Source organism: Tenrec ecaudatus, chromosome X (genome assembly GCF_050624435.1).
Source record: "Tenrec ecaudatus isolate mTenEca1 chromosome X, mTenEca1.hap1, whole genome shotgun sequence".
NCBI classification, from domain to species: domain Eukaryota; kingdom Metazoa; phylum Chordata; class Mammalia; order Afrosoricida; family Tenrecidae; genus Tenrec; species Tenrec ecaudatus.
This window is the reverse complement of record NC_134548.1, coordinates 149,970,413-149,997,585: the sequence shown is the minus strand read 5'-3', so window position 1 is coordinate 149,997,585 and position 27,173 is coordinate 149,970,413. Positions and strand designations below refer to the sequence as shown.

Genomic DNA, 27,173 nt, shown 5'->3' with positions numbered 1-27,173 from the left:
CAGACAGTGTCTGCAATCCACACCCCCCTAGTGACGCCACTGTTAGGATCAGCCATCAAGTTAGAGGTCATAGCCTTCAGACTGGGACCGAAATCCGTGGAAATCCCGTGTTTAGAATTCCCTTCAAGATTAGGCCAAACTCTCCGGAAAAAACGCCGCAGCAGGTCTCCAACCTATTGGCTCTTTTCGAAATCAAGCGCCAGGGTGCCCCGGCCAATGCAATGGAGGAGGGCGCCTTGTCCCCTGGAAACGCCCCGCCCCTTTGGGGGGAAAGTCGGCGATGGGCAGGAGGGGGCCCAGAGCGCACGCATGCTCCGTGCCTATGGGCCCCCGTTGGAGCGGCCCCGCGCGCATGCGCAGAAACTGATGAGTACCGGGACACGGAAGAGCCGCGGCTCCGCCAAGGCTTCTGTTCCCGAAGCGTAAAAGGAGACAGCGGCAGGTTGTAGCTTTCGATCTTGGCTCCCACGAGTTCCTCGGGGTCACTAGAATCCGAGACCAGAAAAGGAAGCCCTGCGGTGGCGGCTAAGAGGCCGAACTCCCACCGGTCTTCCAGGCGGAAGGGTGGAGGGAAGGCAGAAGCACATATCCCACCGAGGAGCGCAGGGACCGAGACCTGGAGCATGGGGAGCAAAACCTGCTCCCAGAGCATGGGGCGCAGGAGGCGCCCAGACTGCCAGCTCCTTGGTGCCAGTGCAGCCCGGGCAGCCGCGGCAGGTGATGCCGGGCCCCGATTGAGGTCCACGGCCAGCAATGTAGCAGCATGACTTTTGCCGCTGCCTAGTTTTCTTCTCCTCCGCTCTATTCCTGCTCTTCCTCACTCCTTCCCCCCACACCTAACCCTTTCTTTTTTCGGCCCCCTTGTCCTCCTTCCTCGCCACCTCTCCCATTTTTTTCCCTTCACTTCTGCCCTTTTCCATCGATCTTGTCTGCCCTCTTGCTTTTCTATCTGCCCCTTTCCCCTCCCTCGTCCCCTCTTTTCTCTACCCTATGGTCTTCCCGCCATATCTCTCCACCCTCCATCCTCCGTCTCCCTCTCTTTTCTGCTCAGTCCTCTTCCGTCTGTCTGCGTCCACCACCGCCCCCCTCTCCATCCTGCCTTCCTCATCTTCCTCCTCCTTCCCCCCTCCTCCTTCCGAGACTTTTCTCCGCCCCCCGCCCCCGCGCCTCCGCCCCTTAGCCCCCGCCCCCAGCTGCCTGTCCCCAGCCGCTCAGTCCAGCACTGGGAGTCTTGGGAGTCCAGAGCGTAGCACCAGGGGCTGAGCACTGTCCGCTCTGCCTGCCTGCCTGCCTGCCTGCCTGTCTGCCTGCCTGCCTACGAGTACCGGACATGGCTCAGGAGAAAATGGAGCTGGACTTCGAGCCTGATACATCCGAGGGGGGCACCCTGAGGAGATCCAACAGCGCACCCCTGATCTCTGGGCTCAGGTGGGCAAGGCTGATGAGGATGGAGTAAGGGGGTGTCGGGGCGGGGGTGGGGGGGCGGGGGGGCTCGGGCTTGGCCCTGACAAGCAGTCAGCCTTTGCTTAAATGAGAGTTGGAGCTCGTTTAGGGTCCCCAAACCGAGGAGGTGGGGACGAGTTTGCTTCTCAGTGCCTTAGGATCCCAAGGTAGAGAGTGAAAGTGTTACTAAACCTTGGGAGAGGGTGGGAAAGGACCCTCTGCCTGTGGCTCTGTCCTTCCACTCTAAAGGAACTCGCTCCAGGCAGCTTCTGGCTCTTCTGACAGGTTGCTTGCCCTGCCTAATTGACAGGACCCAGCGTCAGACTGAAGCCCCTGGAACTGGGCTTGCAACTTGACACCTGTCCCCAAGAGCTGCTATTTCTAAGCTGGGTGGAGGATCCCAGACTTTAAAAGGGGTTTAATCAATCACTGTTTCTCTAATAATGTGCCCAGAAAGGGTGTGTTTTTGTCATAGGAAATGATTTGGGTTCATCCTCTTGGTTTCAGACTCTGAAATGCCCTGCAGTGCCACAAAACTAGTGAATAATTTTTTATATATATAAATACAGCTTAGGTAGCTCCATACAAATGCGGGCTTTAGAAAATGAGGGAAATAATCGACCCTTGAGTTTGAGTGGCAGGGTCTAGTGAATGAGTCACTAGAAGGGTCTATTTTAGGACAGCCTCTTGTGATCGTTAAGGTTAGGTGGGCGCTGCTCCCGAGTCTCCGGCATTTTCATTTGTAAAGGTAGACGATTCATCATGGGGAAAGGGCCAGCGTGGGAGACCCTGTAGAAATGGAATTAGCCCTCAGAAGGGGGGTGGGGTGGCAATGGAATTAGCCCAAAGCATATTAATCCAGTACAGGCAAGGAAAACAACAGCCTTGGAGTATTGGGGGGAGGGGGGAGGCAGATTTACTCTTTTCTTTTATTAATGACTATTTTGAAACTGAGGGAACGACAGAGGGACATTTTCCTTCCTCAGACTACATTTATTTTTATTAGTAGGGGAATAAACTAGTCTTTGGGGTGGTCTTTTTCAGTCTGGTCTGAAAGAGCAGTCCTTAGGCACTTGGACGATCTTGTTGACCCGCATTTGGGCAACCCTAAGAATATGCTTCTTTTTGTTTTTTGAATGATGAATGATGATTTAAATCATTACTGGACAATAGTATGCTGGCTAGGCCAGGCCTCAGTCCAATCTTCTCACTCGCTCTGATCCTGAAGGAATCACTTAACCTTTTCGGGTCTCAGTTTTCTCATCTGAAAATTGGGTGGACTGAGTTGAGCAATTCCTAGGGGCTCAGAAGTCCAGCCTAGTCCAGTCCAGTCGTGAGCAATCCAGTTCTGCCCTGCAAAGCCACCATGTTGGTATAATGGCCATGACACTCTGCTAGGCTCTGAAGAGGCAGTATACAAAAATGAGCACAGGTTCTAATGTTCCTTTAATAAAAAAGGGGTAAATTATGGAAGAGGTCTTAAGAAGTATCTGGTTTCCCTCTGTGCTATTTGGGTTGAAAGATGGCGGTAGGTTGGTGGGGCCTGGGAAATGGCCGTTGGAGGAGAGCAAAGAAAGGTTTTGTGAGAAGATAGCAGGAAACAGGAGGGCAGCGAGGGCAGAGGGCACATACTAGCAAAGCCTCAGTTCCAACAATGGCCCTCCAGGTAGAGCACATGATCGGGGCAAAGGTGACGGATGTGCTGATAGGGGTCTCAGGTCACCAGGCACACAGAAAAAGATAGGATTTGTGAGTCTTGTAGGGTAAACAGATGAGGCTGCCCTGGTCTGGCAAGATCCGGTTGGGTAGGGTGGGGTAGGGGTGAGCACTCACCAGCTAGCTGGAGGCAACCTCTCTAGAGCTCCACCCCCACACCTCTCCCTGCCCTACTTCCCCCTGCTCCCCGGGAGAGGAGTGTATTGGCAAACATGTCATCCATAGCACCCCAGGTAGGGAGCCAGGGATGAGCAGGGTTTATGAGAATTGATGTGAACCCCAACTGCCAGAAACAGGCAATGTCTTCTAGACCCTTTAACAATTGAACTTTGGTTTCTCAGTGACTTTTCACAGGTTTTTCAGCCATACACGTTTCGAACTCGGAGGAATAGCACGACGATTATGAGCCGCAGCAACTTGGTAAGTATGGAAGTAAGTATCTCGGGGATCTGAGTCAGAGAGAGGTCTCCTGGTCATTCCTTTTCAGAAGAGTATGTGCTGTACAGAATTGTCCCCCCCCCCCCAAAGGAAAGATGACTTGTCTTTCACACAGTGGCCATTCTTAGTTTTGGGTGCAAAAAAAGTGACCTCGCTAAGTTTTTAGGGCAGGGGTGGAGGTGCGGGTTGTTGTGGAACTTTGTTGATTTCTCTAAGGCATTTTTCATTGTTCTTGGTCATTCCTTACCCTGTGGTCCTGAGGTAACTGAGAACTGTTGTTATTATTTGACCTAGGCTGCAGAACAGAAACACCCCCTCCACGGTGGCAGGGGCTTTCTTCCTGACTCATTTGCTGGGTGCTGCTGTGAAGGCAGCCCCCTCTCAGTGATTCTCAGGGTCTCTTCTTTTGAGGCGAGTTGCTGGTCTCAATTCTACTACACAGCCCAGGCTGGCAGGAATCACCTTATTCACTGCTGGGGTTGGAAATGATAAGAAGGGTTAAACGTCTGTGATTCATGGCTACAGGGCTTGCTTACCCCCTCGCTCCAGTTGTCTGTGAAAAACTCTCATTCACCACCATGGAATCAGTGCTGACTCAGAGAGACCCCCTGTGGGTTTCTGAGACTGTAAATATCCATGGGAGTAGAAAGCCCAGTTTTTCAAACAAGGAGCTGCCGGTGGTTTCGAACTGCCGACCATGTGAATTGCAGCCCTATGACTAGCCACTATGCCACCAGGGCTCCATTTGTCTGGAAGCCTTCAGAAATATCAGCTACACCAAGCTCTCCATGAATAGATGAGATTCCACCACAGTCCCCGGCACATGTATCTTCTAAAATGTCTGCAGGTTTATACTAAGCTTGCAGTCCCCCAGCGGTGCATAGGCAGTAGCCAATCAGAAGAGGTCCTTTGGTGTTGAGTGACACTGATACCTGAAAGCAAGGGAGGAGGAGCTGAATACTGGGGCCACTTAGTATGAGAATGAATGGTCTGCTAATAGGCCCAAGGGTGTGGCTGGTGTCAAACCCACTGCCTGGAGTCCAAGCCTAGAGCCAACAGAGCAGAGTGCCTAGGTGTTGCCAAGGCTGTCGGCCTTCAAGAAGCTGACTGCCACAGAGCTGACTCCCTTGGAGCAGGGAGTGGATTTGAACTGCTGTTGGGTCAGCAGCTGAGCATCAACACTGCACCATTAGGGGCTCCTGTCACTTCCAGAACAAAATTCAAAGCAAACTCACTGCCATTCTGACTTATAGTGACCCCATAGAGCAGGGCAGAACTGCCCCCATGGGTTTCTGAAACTGTAACTCTCTGAGAGAAGAATGTTTCATTGTTCTATCTCCTGCAGGGTGGTGGTGGGTTCGAACTGTTGACTTCGCAGTTAGCAGCCTAAAGCATAACCACCATGCCACCAGGGCGCCTCCTCATCCATATAGAACAGTATAATGATTTCTGGTCTTAAGGAGACCTAGGTCATTAACCTCACCTTAGGTGACTACACTGCCTACAGGTGTGTGGGTATCTCGCACATTGCAGAGTACTCTCCCTTCTAAGTAGTTGGGCTTAAGTGTTATTTTCCCATTTAAAAGCAGCCAGTCTAAAGAGTTTCGCCGCATCTGTGAAAGAAGTCCCTAAGCATCACCCAGTTAGATTCCTGTTATCATAGCATCTAGAGGAAGGTAACAATCAATTTGCCTTTCTACACTCCACTTTCTACTTGGTGAGTGGAGAAGATGCTTATCAGCTCTCGACCCAGCCCATCTCTCCGGGCTCCAGTACAAATGCACACCTGGTGTACTGCAGGCACCACAGGAATTCATGCACAGGACAAGCCCTTAGGCGAGCCTTTGGCCGCTCTCCTCCTCCAATGGAGCTTTCTGACCCTTCCGAACGCCACTGAATGCTCCCCTCTTCTGTGGGAAGCCTTCCACAGCACCCTCCGGGGACGTCTGTGTTGGAGGCCCTGGGAAGGGCACACAGTCATGCCCTCATCTGCTAACAGACAGGGTGGTGGTTCGACCCTCTACGGTTCTACTCTGCACACACGGGGGTACCATGAGTCGGAACCCACAGTCCAGCCACTCTCGAGGAAGGTCACTGGGATGTGGACGAAGAAGACATAGGCACTAGCTGATTCGATGTGGGAGGCAGGGATCACGTGGATTCGGTGTGATGGAAATGCTCTTTCCTGGGGCCCCAGGGATGGGTTTGCCTTAATGCAGGGCAGAAATCAGAAGACACTGGCCATTTGAAGGGAAAGGAAGCATTTGGGGGGAATAAGTGGGAGTGGGGCTCACGGGACCACTGGCTCCATGCTGTTGGCCAGAACAATACCTGGATCTTTTTTTTCTTTCTTTTTTACTTGTTACTGCCAGCTTCCTCTCTCTCACCAGACCCCCCCCCCCCCTTTATGCTCCTTCCTCAGACAAGACAGGTGCCTCTGGGCTTCCTTGTCCTTAAGGTGGCCTTGCCTTTGCACCTGGTACTTTCCCATTAGTGATGTCTCCTAACACTCCTGTCACTGGCTGGCCTCTGTCTCTCACCTCCCCTCTACCTTGGGCCTTTACCGCCTCTGTTCCTTCCCCCTTCTTTCCCCAGCTCACACATCTCATGTGCGGGAAGCAGCCAGCTTTCTTTGCAGAGCGATCTCCTTCCCCTTTTCAACTTCTGCTGTGGGAGGTTTTCCAAAGCATCCTCTTCCACTCTCAACTCCCTCCAACTACTTGTCTCCCGATTTCTGATCACCTGTACCCCGGCTTTGGAAATCTCGCTACTCCTACCACAAATCCGCTAAAAGATTGCCCATAGGCCACCTGATTGCCAGTGTCAGGGCCTTTGTTTCTTATCCCACGTGGGTTCTTTGCTCTACTTAGCACCTCCTCAAGTCCTTGGGTGCCGACCCACTCCTGGTAGCAGACACAGCTTCTTTGTTCAGTGTCCCTCTCTGGTCTGTTGTCTAGAATTGACCAATTGAATATCACGTGGATAGCAGATCCAGATTCGCTCATTTTTCCTCTGTCTCCAGATTTTGGCAGTTCTTTGGCTGGCCTGGTTCTTTGGGGTTCCCCTTTCTCTCTTACCAGCCTACACATCCATGCCCTTCTCCCCCAGCCTCCTATTCCACAGCTTTCCCTGCTCTGTTGGCTTGCCCAATGACTCAGCGCTCTCCAGTGATCCTATTCACATATTACCAGGAAACTTACACTACTTTCCAAATGGGGAACACAAAGCAGGAGGAGAAGACTTTTTACAAGGACTTCAATAGTGGTCTCCCTTTTCAAAGCCAAGGAGAGAAAAAAATCAAGAGGGGTATTGAAGGGAGGGATAGCTTTTGAGGAAAAATGATATTTGAGTGGATGATTCATATACATTTACTATATATACTATATCGAATGACATGTGACCAAAAATAGTTTATAGCCATTAAGGACCAATTTATATTATTAAAATTATATTTTTTGTACTAAAACTTTAAAAATGGAATTGTAACTCTTATAACAGTGTCATCTTAGTATAAACTTATTTGGCCTTCATTAGGGAATAAATCATGTTTGCCTTTAGCCTCGTTAGAACCCTGTAAGCTCTGGTGATAAAGAGTGTGCCTTACATTTTGTGAGCAGATTTGGATTTTTTCTGATGGTCTTATAATTGGGTCGTTTCCACAAAAACTATTTTTAAAAAGTGACCTAAGACATAGGTTCACAAACATTTAGCCTATACTCCCTTTTCAACAACAACAAAAAAAACAACCCAAAATCTTAGCACTGCCTCCCAGTCCCCAGCAATTAACATTGTTTGTCCTATGGCCCATCATCCAGGGTAAAGTGTAGGTATCTGCTTTGGCAGCCCCCTGGGACCTTCCAGCACCTCCCCGCCCTGCGGGGGAATGGTATAACTTCCTTTGGGAAGCACTGCTCTGAGGGAAAGCCTAGTTAGTATAAAGAAGCCCTTTGCCTTTGTAAGGATTATTTTTAACCATTAAGGTTTGATCAGATTTCACTAGTGAGATTTAACTAGTAATCTTCACTAAGAAGATTTTATATTTCTATAGTAAGAGTTATAGCCTTGGAAATCCTATTGACTTGATGACAGAGTTTTTTTGTGTGGGGAGGGTTGGGTGTTTTTTTTTTTTAACTTTTTTGTCTTTAAGTAAGGTTTGAAGGCGCCCTTGTAACACTATAGGTTAGACATTGGGCCATTAGATCAGCAGTTCAAATCCACTAGCTGCTCCACAGGAGCAAGATGAGGCTAGCTGTTCCTTTAAAGATTTATAATTTTTGAAACCTTATGTAGGGTTGCTGCGACCTGAAATCAATGCAATGGCAGTCGGTTTGTTTTGGAATCTAAAGACACTCTAAAAGTTGATCACTAATGCTATCGCTACAAACCACGCTAAACCCATTGATTCTGGTTCACAGCAACCTTATATAGTGTTTCTGAACCTGACCATCTTTACGGGAGTAGACAGCCTCCCCTTTCTTTCACGGAGTGGCTGGCGGCTTTGAACCACTGGCCTTACAGTTCAGCACTTACCCAACAGCAGCATCAGGGCTCCTTGACTTGAGATTGGGTAAGCTAAATCTTTTTACTCCACTCTGAAGGTATTGGAGTTCCCGATTATACTGGGCCAATCAGCCTACCTCCCCCGATTGGTGCATTGGTACTCCAACAGAATAAAGACCTGTGTCGGCAGCTTTCCCCATACACAGCACCTTCTTTCAGACAAGGGGGCCCTAGTGGCATAGTGGGCTGCAATCCACAAGGTCGGCAGTTCGCAACCACCAGCTGCTCCGCTGAAGAAAGACAGGGCTTTCTACTCCCACAGTTACTCTCTGCGAAGCTCAAAGGGGTGGGGTGGGGGGCACTTCTACCCTGCCCTTTCAGGTCCCAATGAGTCAGCATCAAATGTAGGGCAGTGAGTTTGGGTTTCAGACAAGTGGGGTGATGGAGAGTTCCAAGGCATGGGGTCTTTTTACAGCCGTGTTCATTTGGGGACAAGTGGTAAAGCCTGCAGCTGCCTAGTGACAGATGTTGCTTTCAGGTTGGACACCTGCTGTACCTTCTAAAGTGTTGCCTCAAGCCCATCAGAGGCGAGTGGTTTTTAAAGAACCACATTTCTAAGGAGAATATGGGACCATCCGGGGGGGATAGGTTCCGAGCCCAGTCCCGCCAGTGGACGGTCGCTTTGCGACTCAGAAAATCAGCAGTGTTGACGAATTTTGTTTTCCAGCTGCTTCCCTCCTCCCCGAACCGCACTCTGAGTAGCCGGCTGCAACAAATCAAAAGGGTGAGTTCTCCCTTCTAGCCCAGTCTGCAACTCTCCCTGCCCTCGTTCCGTTTGGATTTTCTCTTCCTTGGGAAGACTGCCCTGGCCAGCTGTCAACCCACGGCAGGCCTTCTGGGTCGGCAGCTAAGAGCCAGATGTGGCCTCGGGCGGCGGCGCTGTTGGATCTGCTGATTTGCCTTCTACCAAATCAAGCTGAACCACCTTGCTGCTCCGCAGGCCGTGGCGAAACGGGTGGCTGCATAGCCGGTGTTGAGCATGTGTTCTCTTTGCAGGAAGAAGGGTTGGACGTGATGAACCAAGAGGCTGCACGTGAAAGGTGCGTGCTCCCCAGGGGTGGGACGGAGATCAACCTTAGCTGGCACAGCTGGCTTGTCAGCACTGACAGCTTCCGTCTCATTGGTTTTAGGGAAGTGCAAACAGTCATGCAGATAAGCCAATCATGGGATGAGAGCTTGAGCCTGGTAAAGTTGCCCCCGTGCCTGTTTGCTTTTTATTAGCTTGCAGCCTGTGCATGGTTGGTTGGCTTCATTACTGTTTCCCCGGGCTTCTGTGCCGTCTGGTCCCACAGGTATACCCTCGGCTTTTCCATCACTCGACTTTCGCTTTAGAAGCGCAGGTGTGTGTGCTAGTCGCTAGAGCTCTAGAGTAAGAGCTGAGATGTGCGGCATGTTTGCGAGGCGATAACACTTTATGTTTACAGAGCGATAGCGACTGCGACAAGCCGGAGAAATTATATTCTCCTAAGAGAATTGATTTCACTCCAGTTTCTCCAGCACCATCGCCCACCAGAGGATTTGGACAGGTAGGCCCATGGACAACATCGTAATCCTCTTTCACACAAGGAGGGGTGTCCTTTTTAACACACCCTCTGCCCCACACCTCACTGCTGACAGGGAAAACATCCAGTGAAATGACTTCTGTGAAAATTAGTGAAACTCGGGGAAGATTTTGAAAGGGATAACTAAATATATAGATCCAGAGACAGCTAATAAATGCATCACCGTACATTTCTGTAAAAAGAACCTTGTGAAAACAGGAGCGGTTGATTTTAATGTTAAACATTTTGTTCTATCAGTGTTTCTCACCATCTCTTCAAATGTTTGTGAGTACCAGTGGACTGCCGCCAAGTCCCTCTTCCAGCCCCAGACGATTTTCGAGGTACGTGACCTGGGATTCTAAATGCAGTGTAAATGCCTCTAATTAAGCTTGTCTCCAGGATGACATGCTGTAGGTTTTTAAACAGCGGGCACAGCTGAAAGCATTTCTCTGTGAACACACATATATCTGCTTCCTACAGGCAGACTTCTAGGAAACACTCAAATTCACTGCCATGGCGTGGATTCCAACTCATAGCTACCTTATAATGACCCTCAATGGACAGAGTAGAACTGCCCCTCTGGGCTTTAGAGACTGTCCATATCTATAGAAGTAAAAAGCCTTGTCTTTGTCCCAAGAAGCAGCTGGTAGTTGCGGTTAGCAGCCCAACCCGTAACCGCAACACCATCGAGGCTACTGGATGGAGACTTAGTGTTGATTTATATCCAGAAGGGAAGCACGCACACACACATGCACATACACGATCATTTATTCTTACTAAGGATTAGGAAATTTTTCTAAAGGTCGTACATATATCAGTTAAGATCCAAGTAACATTTTTAATAAGCTTTCATTCTAAAAAACTGCGCTGGGCATTTTGTTTTGTTACAAGGAAAGGAAATTGCTTCAAGTGCCATGTGGTTCCAGATTGCCATCGACCAGGTCAAATCATGTATTGGCATTTCAGTTACTCAGCGTCCAACATGAGCATTTTCCTTGTCTCCCTTAGATGAATGTCAGATTTGGTTCTTTGTCCATTGGTCTGTGTATCTGTGCTAATTTGGTGGTCTGTGTAAGCATTGCATGTCTCTTATCCTGGGGGCACTGTGGGTCATCCTGTTTGTTTGTTCACTTAAGCAGGCGAAGTCAAAGTCCAGTCAAGTGCATTAGGCCCAGCGTCCTTGGCCCTATGAAGAGAAAAGGTATGCTTCACATGTCTGCTATTGAACCCAGTCGAGCTTGAATTAAAACTAGAATTTCTGGCTGAAAATAGTACAATGCATATTCGCCTTTTCCCTGAATGTGAATGCATGCTTTAGCGAGTTTGAATTTTGAAACTCGATTGTTTGATAATGAAACCCTGGTGGCACTGTCAGGAAAGCATTGGACTGCTAACTGCAAGGCCAAATGGTTCAAACCCACCCACTGTGCCATGGGTGAAAGATGAGACTGTCTGCTCCCATAAAGATTTCCAGCCTCAGAAACCCCATAAAGGGCTCCTATGGAGTCAGAATTTTTATATCTTCTTTATACTTCATACTGGTGCCCTTGTGGTATAGTGGTTACATGTTGGGCTGTGATCTGCATGGTCAGCAGTTCAAAACTACCAGCAGCTCCTTGGGAGAAAGACTTTCTATTCCCACAGTTACAGTCTTGGAAACGCACAGGGAGTCCCTGTGAATCAGCCTTGACTTTGCAGGCAAGTGAGTTTGTATATTTGGTTTTGTTTTTTATATGTCATAACTGAATCTCATCTTAAAAAAACAGATGATCAGCATATATGCCAGAAATATTCCCTCTCACTGATTTAAATGTGAAATACAGAGTTGAAATGTTGCAGAATGCGTCCACCATAGCACACAGATCAATGGGCATACTCTGCTCACGTGTACAGTGACGGTCACTGCTGGCGAGTGGATTCTGACCCAGAGTGACCACATAGGGTAGGGAAGGACTGTTCTATACAGCTTTCCAGGATGTACATTTTTATGGAAGCAGATGGCTCACCATGAAATTATTCCTCGGCAAAGAAGGATTTGCCTGCTCTTCAAGGCGCTTTAGTGTTTGTAAAAGGGCCCTGGTGGAGCTGCCAGGTAAGCATTGCACTGCACATCCCCAGGAGGAAGAGGGACTGTCTGCTCCCGTAGAGACTGCAAACCTTGCAAACCCTAGGCAGGCTTGCTATGCGACGGAATGGACTCGATAGGCAAGGGTTTAATTTGCTGGTGGGTTGTGTTTTTGATATACGGTAGAAAGGTATTGTTCCCTTATCTTATTTTCACCCCCAGGTCATAAATACCTAAAATGAGCTCAATCGGGGCTCATTATATGCTTATAGAAGGTTCCCGAGAGAATCTGCTTAGGGGAGGGGACAGATTTTAAAGCAAAGCCAGTTAACACAGGTGTAGTCAGTGGCAAGCATTGGATGTCATTTTAAACAAACTTTAAGTGATAATTTTTCAAAGGCAATTCACTAAGTCAGCAGTTCTCAGCCTGTGGTCCGCGACCCCTTTGGGGGTCGAACGACCCTTTCACAGGGGTCGCCCGATTCATCACAGTAGCAAAATGACAGTGATGAAGTAGCAATGAACATAATTTGATGTTGGGGGGGGTCACCCCAACATGAGGAACCATAGTAAAGGGTTGCAGCATGAGGAAGGTTGAGAACCACTGCACTAAGTGGTTACTTAGTGGGCCAATAAACAAGCCAGCCCTCCTAAAGTTAGGTGCATAGGTGCTTGTGACTTTCCAGGCACATCATCATCCACATTCCAGCTGACAATCGGGTGCTTCAGAGACAAGATCCTGATGGTGCCAATATTAGTATTTAGCGAGAATGTTGTACTTGAGAAATTAAACTAGGTTTTCACCAGTATACACCGGCTCTAAAAACCTTAGGAGTCAAAAACTCCAAACTCACTGCCATCTAGTCAATTCCAACTTTTAGTGCCCCTATACTGTCCTATAGGTTTCTGAGATTGAAACTCTTTACAGGAGTAGAAAACTTCATCTGTCTCCCATGAAACACTTGGTGGTTTTGAACTGCGGACCTTGTGGTTAGGAGATCCATGCATAACTACTGTGCCATCAGGCCTCCCTCAGAGCAAATCATGCTTGACAATGAAGACGGTTGCTGTTGTTAACTGTAATTACATCTATGACCCAGAGTAACGTGGGAGAATTGGGTGATTTTGTTTCCCAGCAATTCCAAAACATACCAGCAGATGGAGAGATTCTTTGCTAAAAGGGGCTGAAGTCTCCTGTTAAGGAGGTGGAGTTGGAAGGCAGGCAGCAGATTGAGAAAGCTCTGTAAAATAGCAAAAGCCATTAAAAAATGCCACCACTTCAGAATTTCAGGCTAGCAATATAGAGAAGAAAAATGACAATGAATAATTTGGAGAGAAAAGAGCGAATGCTGCCGGGGTTCTAACTAAATCTTTTTTTTCACTGGGAGACTCTCTTAGCTGTTTAAGCTCAAAGTTCCAATTTCCTACTGGAGTGTAGATAGGCTCCTGACTGAAAGGGTCTTGAATAGCCCATGGCAAAGGTCAGATACAAAAGCTTTAAAGCCAAGGTGTGTGCACGGTTTGACTCCAGTCACAGCGTACGTTGAAAAGGGACCCTTGCTTCCTCACTTAGGGTTGCCAGCGTTTGCACTCCCAGTGGCAAAATGAGAATCTTGTTCCTATTGGCACAGAGGCTTTCTGTGACCAGTTGTGAGCAAATTGGTAGGCACTGAGGTAGCCAATAAATTGCCAATTTTGCGAATTGATTAACAATTCCACAGCTTGCAAGATTATATTTTTCATTTTCATCTTCACCCAAAGGTCTAAATTCAAACCCATTGCTGCTGAGTCCATTCCAATTCACAGTAACCCTATAGGACAGAGTAGTACCACACCCTGTAGGTTTCCAAGGCTGTAAACCTTTATGGAAGCAGAAAGCCTCACTTTTCTCCTAAGGACCAGCTCGTGGGCTTATACCACTGACCTTTGGGCCCAGAGCCAAGTGCTTTAACTACTGTACCCCCAGGGTGCCTTCAAAATGCAAAAGCAATCTTTTATTTATATACTGTTTACCGGACTGTGTGTGTGTTATTGTTGTTGTTTTAATCCTATTAAACTGAAATTCAGGAAATGTTTACATAGTCAAATGGCCAACAGCATTAGTCTTTGCTTGTCCTGGACAATTTGTTTTATTAACTGTTGGCATCAGCGATTTGTGAATACTGTTGATGCTATTGTGGTTAGTCTTGGCTCATTTTATGTGACCCAATCCATATTCTACTATTGCAGGCCATGGATAGAACCACAGCAAACTAAAGAGGGATGTGGGTTTTAGAGCTGGTGGTTTTTTTATTGAGACCAGGTAGTAATAATGAAGGATCCCTGGTGGTGGAGTGGGTTACGCATTGGGCTGCTAACCACCAGGTCAGCTGTTCAAAACCACCGGTGTTCTGTGGGAGAAAGATGAGGCTTGGAAGCCCACAGGGACAGCTCTACCCTGTCCTCTATGCCATTGCTGTGAGTCAGAACCGACTCAATGGCAGCGAGGTTGGCGTTTTGGGTTTATGCAGTAATATCTTTCGGAAAGCACATAGGAAAAGAACTTTGATGTCACCGCTGGAAGAAAAATGATAAGCTTTGAGTAAGTAGAGCTCAGTCGCAGTTGTGCAGCAGGCTAGTATTTATTTGTGGGATGACTTCCCATCAGCATAATCTCTCTCTGTTTAGGTGAAATGGAGACAGAGAGCCAACCTAAGAGACTCTTCCAAGGCACTACCAACATGCTGTCCTCGGAGGCTACCCAACTATCTGATCTCAGCTCATGGTAAACAATCGAATACAACCAATGGGCATTAGGATAGGCTCCATTTACAAAGATCACATCCAGCATTTAGAGCGGGGGGTCCTCACACTTTTTAAACGGGCCAGGTCACTGTCCCTCAGACCCGTTGGAGGGCCGGACTATAGTTAAAAAAAAACTATGGACAAATTCCTATGCACACTACACATTTCTTATTTTGAAGTAAAAAAGCAAACGGGGCAAAAACACCTGATGGGCCAGATAAATGTCCTCGACGAGCTGCATTTGGCCCGCGGGCCGTAGTTTGAGGACGCCTGATCTAGTGGGATCATGTAAGACCTATTCACCTTTTGATCTATGCTTGTAGAGGGGAGATCCCCTTGGAGGCGTAGACACTGAAATAAAAACCCAGCTACTTGGAAAGTCAATAGCACTTCCTTAGGAAGTATTTATATGTATGTATGTATGTGTGAGAGAGATATCTTTGGCACCTTGCCTTTTTTTCCCCCAATTCCGTGGTAAGCCAGCCTCTCTCCATAGCTACCACCAAGGTGCTAGATTATCCACAGCTACACAGGGTGAGGCAGCGTCTGGGTTGCGGTGGATGATGTACATGGATTGCAGCTGTTTTGTCTGCATTTGTATTGTGTCCTTTCACCTAGCAGAGAATACCAGCCTTCCCTTTGCACAGTGTTTTCTAGATAGCATTAACCGTTATCACATGTGGTGTTGATTCCTTCACCACGCTTCTATGTTTCTAGCAGCACTTCCCAGTTCTTTTGTCTTTACACCTCCGACTGTAGGTCTCTAACTTAAAGGGCCTTCCATGGTTTTAAGCTAGTTGTTACCTTCTTTTATCCCGGTGCAGAGACATCACTTAGATCAGTGATTCTCAACCTTCCTAATGCCGCTACTCTTTCATATAGTTCCTCATGTGGTGGTGACCCCCCCAACCATAACATTATTTTTGTCGAATCGGGTGACCCCTGTGAAACAGTCGTTTGACCCCCAAAGGGGTCGCGACCACCGGTTGAGAACTGCTGGCTTAGATGTTGCCATTTCCGAAGGAAAGGGATGAGATCGTAGCCATGAGCAGCTGTTACTTTGGAAGCCACTCACCGAGCATCCCTGTTGTAGATGCCTGTCGGCACTATTGTGTTCCCCAAGTTTTGCAGTGAAAAACTTTTAACAGCCCACAAAGGCACTCATGTTAAAAAGAAAAAGATGACAAATCTGGCTAGACCAGAGCATGTACACACTATAGATAAGAGCTGGAAACACAGGAATCCAGGACAGATAAACTCCTTGGGACCATTGAAAGAAGCCATACCAGGAGGGGAAGAGGAAGGTAGGGGGAGAACGGGGAAACCGATCACAGTGACCTACCTATAACCTCCTCCCAGGGGATGGACACCAGACAAGGGGGTGAAGGGAGACATAGGGCAGTGCAAGGCATGAAAAAATAATAATAATTTATAAATTATCAAGGGTTCATGAGGGAGAGAGGGAGGGGAAAAAAACGAGGAGCTGTTACCAAGGACTCAAGTAGAAAGAAAATGTTTTGAAAATGATGATGGCAACACAGGTACAGATATGCTTGACACAGTGGATAAATGGATGGATTGTGATAAGAGTTATATGAGCCCCCCAATAAAATGATTAAAAAAAAGAAGAAAGAATGGAAAAGATGGCACCCTGTAAAGGTATGTGTTAGTCACTTATGTGGTAGGGGTCAGGACTGGCAATTCCTTCCCAAATCTTTCATTCATTGTTTTATGTCCAATAATCTATACTTCAGAGTTACAGCCTTGGAACCTCACAGGGACCGCTGTGCCCGGCCCTATCGGGTCGCCATGAGTCAAAAGCCACTCAATGGCAGTGAGGTTTGTTGGAGTCTGTAGTTGATCAGGAGTCACGAGTTCGTCCAATTTAGTAAGTGCCTTAGCCAGGACACGTTCTAACCTGGGAGGGAGCAGGTGCCTTTGAAATTGCTCTAACTATTTTCAGTCCCACGAGTTCTTTGCCCTCTCATCTGTGTGCTAATTTGGGGACAGTGCTTGTCCAGGTTTGTAGCTAGCTGATTGCTGAGAGACATTTCTGAAGCTTGTCAAGAGGACTAGCGGATGCAACCAAATCCCTAGCTGAAACTGCCCGTCACGTTTATGGTAAACACATGCAACTATAAATAGGTTTGCTTACCCAGTTACTGACCAAGCCTCCAAGTCTGGCCAAAGACAGGAGAGCATTTTGCCAATATCCTAGAGGGTGAGCTGAGTTTTCTTTTTATATTGCCTTAGGCTGATGGTCCCAGGATGCCAAAAGACAAGGCCAAGGGGGAAAAAAAATGAGAAAGGAAAGTGAAAGCAACAGTATTTACCAAAGGTCCTCTCCCCTTGGGCAGACAGGACTTCTGTTTCCCTGCTCAGTGAGACCTCAGCTGTCTGTGACAATGGCTATGGTGAGACTTATGTTTCTGATTCCACTACTCACATTACCCGCAGCCCTAGGTCTGGCTATAAGAACTCTAGGAGCATTGCCATTGGTGACGGAGGACTTGGATCCTCTAATATACAAAGCGGCTGCCTCCAATTAGAAGATTTGCTTTATTACAGCTGGTCTCAAGTACTACCCAGCCAAGATCCAGCTCAAATAATGTTAAAAAGAGTTCTTTTTCTCACTTCATTTACTGCCATGGTGTCAGCGCTGACTCATGGTGAACCCCTATGGGTTTCCGAGACTGTAATTGTTTACAGGAGTAGAAAGCCCAATTCTTTCTCCAGAGGAGCCAGTGGTTTTGAACTGTCGATCATTCGGATTGAAGCCCAATGCATAGTCACTACACTACCAGGGCTCCTTTTGTTCTCATTTACAATTTTCTAATGGAAATTTTGCAACCTATACAAAGTTAAACGAATAGCATAATGAACTCCCAGGTCCCCATTACCCTACCTGCCTCCCACAGCTCTCAACACAGCCAGTCAGTGTGATCTAGTTTTGCCTCCTCCTCCTCCTCCTCCTCCTCCTCCTCCTCCTCCTCCTCCTCCTCCTCCTCCTCCTCCTCTAGAGACTTTTCAAGCAAATCACAGACCCAGAAATACTAGAAAGCATTCTAGTGTTTTCCTAAATTAAATATTTCTCCCTAGGAGCACCTGTACTGGTCAGATGAAGTTAATGGGTATTAGGTCTTAATGTTTTTAATCCCATATTTATGTGATCAGTCTTTGAGAATCTATCGTTTTCTCTATTTGGCTTCGCTTTAATGGAGTTTTGAATACTGTATATACTCGTGTATAAGCCGAGTTTTCCAGCACATTTTTAATGCAGTTTTTGTGGTAAAAATAGGTGCCTCAGCTGACTTTCGGGTCGGCTTATACTCGAGTATATACGGGATCTTTCGTTGTACTGGTAGATTTTAGTCTTTTTAAAGACTAGCCATGTCTGAAATACTTAGCAGATAGGTTTAATCATGAGTAAAGGTACTTGGAGTCCTGAGAGTCATCTTGCAATATGTCAGCTACTCATTGTCATCGAGAGAGTTTGCCTGATAGCCACCCTCCAGGACAGAGTAGAACTCCCCACCCGCAGGATTTCCAAAGCTACAGAAGCAGACTGCCACATCTTTATCCCGCACAGCAGCTAGTGGGGTCAAACCACCAACCTTTAGGGTACCAGCACCACCCCAGCTCCTGTTCAGATGTTAGAGACTTCATCTATTTATCCTTACTAGTTTCATTCCTTCAATTCCTTTCCTCTCAGTTTTGTGACTGTTGAATAAGGTTTTAGTTTAGACTTTTGTTTTAATGCCTGCCATCTTCAAGCAGAGGGATTGACATTAAAAAATCAAATGTAAAAGTGAATCAAGACACCCTTCAGAATAGCAGAAAGTGTTTTATAACCGTATATCTGGTAAGGATTTACTATTCAGCATAAATAAATAATTCCTATACTTCAGAAACAGCAAAACAGCCCAATCAAGAAACAGGCAAAGGATTGATTAGACATTGCTCCCAAAAAAAGATATGACATGCACACAGCCATAAGCACACAAAAAGATGCTCAGTGTCATTAATCCCTCGGGGAAAAGGTAACCAAACCCTCAGTGAGGCACCACGACATACCGATTAGGATGGTGGTTGGAGAAAGTGGACTTCTCGTTCATCTCCAGTGGGACTGTAAAATGGTGCAATCACTGTGGGAAATAGGTTGGCAGTTCCTCCCCAAATTAAACAGAGAATCAACTAGGCAAGTGCCCAAAAGATATGCAGACAGGTACCCAAGCAAATACTTGTACATAAATATTCATAGTATCAAGATTGCCCCAAGGTTAAAAGCACCCAAGTGTTCAGCAGCAGCTAACTGGATAAAAAATGGGTTGTGTACATTAACATTGAATATTATTCAGCTGTGAGGAGAAATAGAACTCTGATACACACGGACAAACCTTCAATGTCGATATTCAGTGACGAACGTTCTATACAAAAGGCTAAGTATTATATGATCCTTCTTGTATGAAATCATCTAGAGCGGGCAAATGCTTAGAGACTGAGGTTTATTACTGGTGCCCAGGTCCTTGGGGCTGTCAGTTGGAGATGCGTTAGTGGTAAAGGGATGCTGCATTTGTGTTTGGGGCAATAAGAAACACTTGGAAAGCGATGATGGTGGTGGTCGCCCAGCATAGCGGATATAACTAATGATGCACTCGTAGACCCAGAAAATGCCAAGTTTTTGTAAGATCGATTTTTACCATAATAAAAACAAATGTAGTTATTATTCAGAATTATCAAAACGGAGCTGTCAAGAGAAATTTGCGAATATCAATTCCAAGCGATGTGTTTTGTAAGTTTGCAGCACCTGTGCTCCGCTGGGACACCGTGGGCACTACTGATTGCAGACAGCTTATGTCTACAACAAAGACATTATGATGACATCTTTCTTTTATGTCAAAATTAGGCTCTGGCTTTTGCAGGAGCCCCCTCCCCCCTTCTTGACTCTTGAATACACTTCCATTGGTTCTGCATCCATACTCTTAGAACTAGGGGCAGAAACAGGAACCAGCTGCCTTCTAGCTTTGATTGTCAAGGACATCCGGCTGCTTGATAAGGAAACTCAGGAAGCAGTTTTTACCCTCCCCCTGAGTGTGCAGAGAAAGAGTTAGATCATCAGTAGATGCGTTCTCAACTTTTAAATAGTTATAGTTTATTTTCTGCCCCAAAGTAGAAGAGACAAGGGTTTAACCTTTAACATGCCCGTACTAGGTAATCATCCTTAAAACCATCAAACTAGGCTAGGTTCATGAAAATGTCTGGTTAAAGGCTTACCAAGTTCTGCATCTAAACTGCAGCAGAGACTCGGTGCAAGCAATTTTCTTTCATTCTGTTAATGAACAAAATGATACAGGCCAATATGTAAGAGTGGAGAAGAAAATCTTGAAACGACGTGAAATTAAATGTTGCGGCTCTCGGTTGTTGTTGTTTCCCCTAGTGTTCTCCATCACTTTTCCATTAGCTGATTTATCTTAAGGTGACCCACGCCAGATTTCATTGCATGCATCAGGTTTTTGCGTCTTTTAAAGGATACAGGATTCACTTAAGCAAAGAGGACTGCTGCAAATGGAATCTTTTAACTCGGCCTGGTCAGAATAAGAAGGCCTTTATTAACTCTCCAATGATCTTCTTGATGGCCAACCTTTAATCTGAGCCAAGTAGCAAAGACCGTGGCCTGCCGAGGCCCAGGCAGTAGGTGCTTTAGGAAAGGAAAGTCATGTTCTTAATAGTCTAGGAAAAACACAGCGGGAGGAAAAAGCACACGTGTTCCAAAGGCAACTACAAATGTTTTTCAATGTTCCAATATCTTCAGATAATCTGTGCCACGTGCTTTCAGTAATTTATATTTCAGCCCATTCTACCATTTGGTTGGGTTAGGGTGGTGCCAGTGGGGGTGGAATCAAAGCTGGTGCAAATTTTCCAAACTTTTAAAGAGGTGTTATTAATTTGACAACAGTGCACACATGCAGCAGGATTACTGTGGAATATAACCAGCTCCCGTTTTATTTTTCTGAAACCTGTCTGTATTCTGTCTCCACCTTAAACAGAGAGAGAGAGAGAGAGAGAGAGAGAGAGAGAGAGAGAGAGAGAGAGAGAGAGAGAGAGAGAGAGAGAGAGAGATGAGCAACAGGCAATTAGGAAGGAAAGGCTTTTGGAAGAAAAATTGCAAAGTGGAAATCGGGCTGGGAGGGGGGAAGATGTTTCATCAAGGGGTGGTGAAAGGGCCCAGAAACTTCCAAATATACCATAGGTTACTTGAAACAGGAAATAAACTCACTTGGGGATTCATAAAAATAGCAACATTCAAGATGGTGAACTCAAGCATGTTAGACCAGGATGGGCTTCAGCAAAGGAGCTACTGAGACCAAACTGGAAATCCACAGACTCCGTGTCACCAAGGTGATTCTGACTCATAGCGACCAACCGCACAGAATGGAGTACAACTGCCACCGTGCGTTTTTGAGACTGTCACTCTTTGTAGGAGGAGAAAGCATTGCCTTTCTCCCTCGGAGTGGCCGATTTCGAACTCCTGATCCCACAGCCCTACACGGAACCACTACGCCTCCAGAGTTCCTCAAGCTGGAATTAGAAGCCCTCTTTCCTTACTCACAGTTCATTCTCTACTTCTGTGTGTATGCTTTTCCAAAAAGAACAAACTTCTCTGTATCGATCCTAAAACTTCTCTCTCTTTCTCTCCCTCTCCCCTCCCGCCGTCCCATCCCGTCCCCCTGCCCTCTGTGCTACAGCCACATTGCCTGCTTGCGACCTCCTGCACCTTGCTGAGTTCATTAATTCCCACGCATCTTCCAAATGGAGCTCCAAGAACTCATTCTTCCCATGTGACCCCCTCTCATAGTCCCATTTAACTTTGCCATGTGTTTATTAGCATGATGGTATCCTAAATGTCTGCCTTTTGTCATGCACTGGCAATGTAGTGAGGGCAATGTGTGCTATCTAGCAGGGTTCTGCACTTGGCAGACACACAAACAATATTAGGGAAAGTGAATCCAGGCAAAACGTTGAGCAAAGAGCTTATAGATTATAGACAGGTTATAGATTGCTTACTGAGAGTCACAGCAGCTTGATGCCAAATCGTGAAGCCAGGTGTTGAGGGAGGCCTGATTGATTGCTGGGAGCTGAGTAAATTATCCCTGGGCTGGGATACACAAAGGAGGGGAGGGCTTCAAAAGTTCATGGAAATTTTAAGTTAAAAGAGAATGGAGTTTTTCCCTTGACTTTTAGAAGCTCCTATGAGTGTGTGTGTGTGTGTGTGTGTGTGTGTGTGTGTGTGTGTGTGTGTATCTTGCAGGCCAGATCAAGGGTTTTAGTGCTCACAAGGGAGGGGAGGGGGAGAGCGGGAAAAAGAGCTGATACCAAGGGCTCAAATAGAAAGTAAATGTTTAGAAAATAGTGACGTCAGCATATGTATAAATATGTTTGATACAATTGATGTATGATTTGCTGTAAGAGTTGAAAGAGCCCCCAATAAAGTGATCTTAAAAAAAAGTTTTAGTGGAAAACTGGAAGCAAAAGCTACCGGTAGTTGTCAGCATTACAAAGGTTGTGGAAGATGATGTATTAGGTCTTGGTAGCCCTGGTGGTGTAGTGGTTACTCCTGGGCTCAGATCTGCATCGTCAGCAGTTAAAAACCATTGAGGGTGAAAGACTGGGCTTTCTACTCCCGTCTACCATTACAGTCTCAGAAACCCACAGGGGGTCACTATGCGTCAGCTTTGATGGCAGTGAGTTTAGAAGTATAGCTGTAAAAATCACAGAAGATAATCTTTCAGAGAGAGAGAGAGAAAGAAGGGTCCTTTGGGATCTGAAGGGTGAAGAAAAGGAGAGCTGGAAAGAAGTTAATGTAATTTCTAGGAGAACCCCCAAAAGAAAATGTCCATTGTAACCCTTTTAGTAGTTGGGAAGTGGCAAAATCTAGGGCAGTTGAATGACTGGTGTCAAGTAGGGGCAGTCTGAAGCCTTACAATAGACTACTTCCGACGACAGTTTGAGGTACCCCAAGAAGTAGCCGTTCTAAGACTCGAAGGTAAGAAGCAAGAAACCCAAAAGTTAGAAATCTCTTGAGCTCCAGGCAAGAGGGCACACACAAGCCAGGCTGTGTCCAGAACAGCAAGGAATGTCACTGAGCTATTCAGGCACCTCCTGGGTGGCACGCACCTGTCACAGAAAGTCTTATTTTAAATATTCGTGATGTTGGTTGTGGGGGTTTAAAAAAATCATTTCGCAAGTGTCTGTCTAAACGCAGCCCATTGTATAGTTCATTGCTGTTGCTTTGGTGCTTTTTATGATTTTGTGAGTTCTCGAATACCGTGTCATTGCATGTGATGGTTACCCTGATAGATGCATTTGCTTATAATCCTTTTTGCTTTGTCCTCAGTTCAGATGTTTTGGATGGCAGGAGTAGCAGCAGTGGCTTGTCCTCACACTCCCTGGCTAAAGGCAGCACTCCCGCAGAGTCTCCAGGAGCATGCGCCAATCCATGCTCCGCGTTCGTTCCTCTTGATGGATGATCTCTCACCCAAGTGACTTAATCATTTCTGAGTCAGCGTTTTAACTGCTATTTCCTATAGAAAGCATTTAGTGAGGAACGCAGAGAACTTTGATCCAAAATGAGGATTAAAGTTTTACAGCTTTAAAACCACTCGGCCGGATGCCACAATTTCTGGGCATCTCTCTCTTCTCTAAAATCCAATTTTGCACGTGTATTGCCCCTTCTAATGCCTGTTTCCGCTGATCTCCTTTTGGGTTTAGCGACTTAAATCTCCCGTGTTCATTTTGATTGCTTGGATTCTATCTCTCTATTTTTTTTCCTTCTCGGAGCCTCACGGGCCCTATTTTTAGAGTCTATAAGTTTAAGGAGAAATAAACACTGACATGAAATTTCAATTATGATTCTTTTCTCAGAACAATGTGATGACAGAGTTGATCAGAAATTCTCTTGCTTGAGAGATGTGTGTGTTTGTCCTCTATTGACAACATGCTTTCAAATCTTTTTATTTCACAATAAAAGAAGACTCGCGCTGGATGATAATAGATTTTTTTTGGTTTGATTTTGCTGTTTGTCGTGATTTTTTTTTGTTTTGCTCTCTGTTTCTGCATCAGCTTCAAATACATCGTTTTGTTTCCCTTTCCCATTTGAGCTGCTTGCTCATGTGCCGTTTCCCACAGAGGGGCAGAAACGCACAGTTGTTTCTGTTACTGTTCGCGCTGCTTCTTCGCTGTTGGGAGTGTCTGATGTTAGCATTGAGGATGGACATCTAGGGATGGACAGGCTGCCTGCTTGAGTTGATGGAGCCACTGTGACTTAGCTACTCTCATTGCTGTTGTCTTCCCCCTCACCCCAACCTCTTGCCCTAAGGAATATATAAATATTGTTGATATTTCTAGGTGGTGTTATCAAGGAGAAGAAATCCCTGCCTTGACCAGATGCGTGGAGCACCTCCAAATGAATGAATAATGTTATTGGCAAACAGACCACCGTGTAGAATGGCCTACACGGAGCTGGCAGTGTCTTGGATGGTGTCCTGAGGCTTTAGGTGCCTTGGGGTGCCCGGTTATGCTGTAAGGGGTTTGTCTCATAAGGTAGGGGGAGAGGGGGGCTTTCTGTGTGTAGCTGCCACATTCCTGTTTTTCTTGCTGCTGTTTCGGTTACCTTTTAGTCCTTGACTCTGTTGGGTCCATCCCACTCTGCTAGTGCTCATTATGCTGCCACTGGAGTGGGACACTAGTCCTTGCTCACACGGCCTGACAGAGCAGTGTGGGGTCTTGCAGGACTCCCTGAAAACCTGAATGATTCAATGTTTTACGCAGTCACCTTTTACCAAGTGATTTGAGTGATCAAAGAAGGAGCCCTGGGGAGCATAACGATTGCAGCACCCTAGCTGCCAACCAACAAGTTAGTGGTTGGACGCTCCCCAGATGCTCCATGGGAGAAAGTCATGGCTGTCTGCTTCCTTTGAATGGTATGCAGCCTGGGGACCCCAGGTGGGCAGTTCTACTCTGCCCTACAGGGTGGCGATGAGCCCAGGTCAACTGGACAGCAGCTTGGGTTTGAACTCTGAATGGTGTGCATAACAGTAAGCTTGAGGCATCACCAGTTATTGAAGTCTTAAGAAAAGCAAACACATGACTGAGCTATTTTAAAACCTGGACTGTACCTCACTGTTATTTACTGTTTGATCACTGTATAAAAATGTCTGTAGCGATGGAGTGGTTTTTCCCCATCTGGTCCGCCATCACTGTTGGATAATCTGTCCTGTGCCAGGCTCATCGTCTGTTCTTTAGTGACTGTAAGAAACAAAAGCCACTGCATGTGTGTCTTTTGAAGGCAAAGCTCATGCAATTGGGCCTGCTAACATCGTATGGCCTGAGGGGAGACATAGTCTCTTTCGTTAGCAGAGAGGCTCGCGTGGCCTTTGGTCGTTCCCTTCCAACATCATGTGTGTTGGTGTTTGCTTTTGTTTGCCAAGTTGCAGTAATGGCCACAGTGGTCATGAACGGCTTTCTTTCTTGGTTTGCTTTTATCTGTCCTTTAAACCTAACCAAAATGTGTAGACATCATTTTGAAACTTGTCTGCTGTGTGCCATCTTAAAGAACACGTCCTTGGGTGGCATTCTGGGCATTCTATTTAAGACCTGTGGTCAGCTGTTTTCTGCCAAGAAGCAGAGATGGTTTCTTCTGGAAGGCTGTGTACTTGCCTTTGCTCTACTATCTTCTTTGCCTTGAACGGACACTGTGGGCCATCCTTTTTTGGCCTCTATTGTAGGACTCTTAAATGACCTATGAAATGTAATGATTGTTGAAATTGTTTTTGCAGTTGTCATTCAATAGTGGGATCAAATTGGGGCAGGAGGATGCAACTTTTGGGGATGGGGCAGTGAGAACTAAAAAAAAAAATGAGTTGACTTCATTGTTAAAACCATGGTTCACTTGGATTGTTTAACTTGACTAGCAAGCTCCATTTGTGCAGATGAGCCCCGCTGACAGAACCCCTTAATTTTTATAAAAAGTCCAATATTTGAAAAGTGGCCATTGTTGTAAAGTTACATTCTTTTTTCCTATTCTACAATTGTACTACATATTTCAGGCTTCTATTTGAGAACAAGTACAAGAGCTGATACAAGAAAATCCTGAAGATAACTATTTTTTGCTTGACTGACTTATATAACCCTCGCATCTCATAGTAACTGCTTTTGGGATAATAAAAATAATAATAGGATGTTTTGTGAAACGCTGGCCTGTGTATATCTTAGAATGAAATTTAATAAAGTGTGTACGTACGCATAACAGTTTGTAAAATTTTTTAAAAGCCACTCTCCCTTCTCTTTGTGCTCATGTTTTCTGCTTCTGTCTCCCAGCTTTTTACTTCTCTGTGTTGAATTGCAGGTCAAGTTACGAATAAAAGATTGTCAGGAGCACCAAAGAATGAATGGACATGCAGATTTGGGGGCAGTTTCCATATCATTGGTCAGATTTTCAAGAGCATTTTGCAGACTCTGCCAATTTATAAGATTATGGTCAAGCCCACATATATTTCTTACTTGACTTCAACTTGTCTTTTTGTGATATATATCTATATATACACACACAGACACTTGAGATCTATCTATATGCACAGACACACAAGATAGATGGATATTTAATTTCAACTTATCTTTTGATATATATGCATCACGAGCGTGTGTGTGTGTGTGTGTGTGTGTGTGTGTGTGTGTGTGTGTGTGTGTGTGTGTGTAGTGAGCTACACACTAGCTACTAACCACAAGGTCAGTGGTTAAAATCTACCAGCAACTCTGCGGAAGAAAGATGAGGCTCTCTACTCTCATAAAGAGTGACAGCCTCAGAAATCCACAGGAGCAGTTCTACCCTATCCTATAGGGTCATTCTAAATCAAGAATTGGCTCAATGGCAGTGAGCGTTTTAAAGAGTGTTTGTTGCTTTTGCACCATTATAGATTGCTCTTAGAACGAGATGATGAAGTACCAGTCAAAACACAAAGGTCTTTGATACATAACTCAGGTTATGCATACTCATTTTCCATTCTAAAAAGACCAATATTCACCATTTTATTGGAAGAATCTTTAAATTTTGTAATAATTTCATATTTAGAAGTGGCAAAAATAACACAAAGAACTGCCGTATTTCCTTTGCCTGGTTTATCCAATTTTTAGTACTTCAGCATTTCTGTTTCTCCCTCTAGCTTGCTCTTTGCACATATATGCCCTGCCAAAACCATACGAGTACGTTTCCGAGAGGGTGCCCCATATACTTTAGTGCAGCGGTTCTCAACCTGTGGGCCGTGACCTCTTTGGGGGCCGAATGACCCTTTCACTGGGGTCGTCCGATTCATCCCAGTAGCAAAATGACAGTGATGAAGTAGCAACGAGAATCATCTGATGGTTGGGTCACCACCACATGGGGAACGGTAGGAAAGGCTCACGGCATCAGGAAGGTCGAGAACCACTGCTTTAGTGTAAGCTTGCTAAAGACAAGGATATTCTTACCTCATGATACATTATCAGGAGAGACCAGTCCCTAGAGAATGCCATGATACTTGGTAGAGGGGCAACAAAAAAGAGCAATGTCTTTGACAAAATGAAATGGCACA

The 27,173-nt window shown here is 46.0% G+C and overlaps 1 protein-coding gene across 10 annotated transcripts; it reads left to right on the top strand.

Moving 5' to 3' along the window:
- Positions 1-352: 352 nt before the first annotated feature.
- Positions 353-25,852, top strand: PABIR2 (PABIR family member 2). 10 transcript variants are annotated; one of them, XM_075538685.1, is made up of 10 exons: positions 353-1,428; positions 3,501-3,579; positions 8,825-8,881; positions 9,154-9,197; positions 9,288-9,342; positions 9,582-9,683; positions 9,957-10,039; positions 10,838-10,899; positions 14,431-14,527; positions 23,953-25,852. In XM_075538685.1, the coding sequence occupies exons 1-10, from the start codon at positions 1,331-1,333 to the stop codon at positions 24,020-24,022; spliced, it is 747 nt and encodes a 248-aa protein (XP_075394800.1). In that variant the 5' UTR covers positions 353-1,330; the 3' UTR covers positions 24,023-25,852. The 10 variants fall into 10 exon arrangements, with proteins under 10 accessions (XP_075394800.1, XP_075394796.1, XP_075394799.1 ...); XM_075538681.1 differs by having other exon boundaries at positions 22,943-25,852; XM_075538684.1 differs by having other exon boundaries at positions 10,835-10,899.
- Positions 25,853-27,173: the final 1,321 nt, after the last annotated feature.

What these genes read in the sequence shown, in the direction of transcription:
- PABIR2 (XM_075538678.1), top strand. Translation starts at nt 1,331, where the DNA reads ATGGCTCAGGAGAAAATGGAGCTGGACTTCGAGCCTGATACATCCGAG. An exon ending in GCAACTTGGTAAGTATGGAA is followed by an intron (nt 3,592 to 8,824) that starts GTAAGTATCTCG and finishes TTTGTTTTCCAG; the next exon opens with CTGCTTCCCTCCTCCCCGAA. An exon ending in CCACCAGAGGATTTGGACAG is followed by an intron (nt 9,684 to 9,956) that starts GTAGGCCCATGG and finishes TTGTTCTATCAG; the next exon opens with TGTTTCTCACCATCTCTTCA.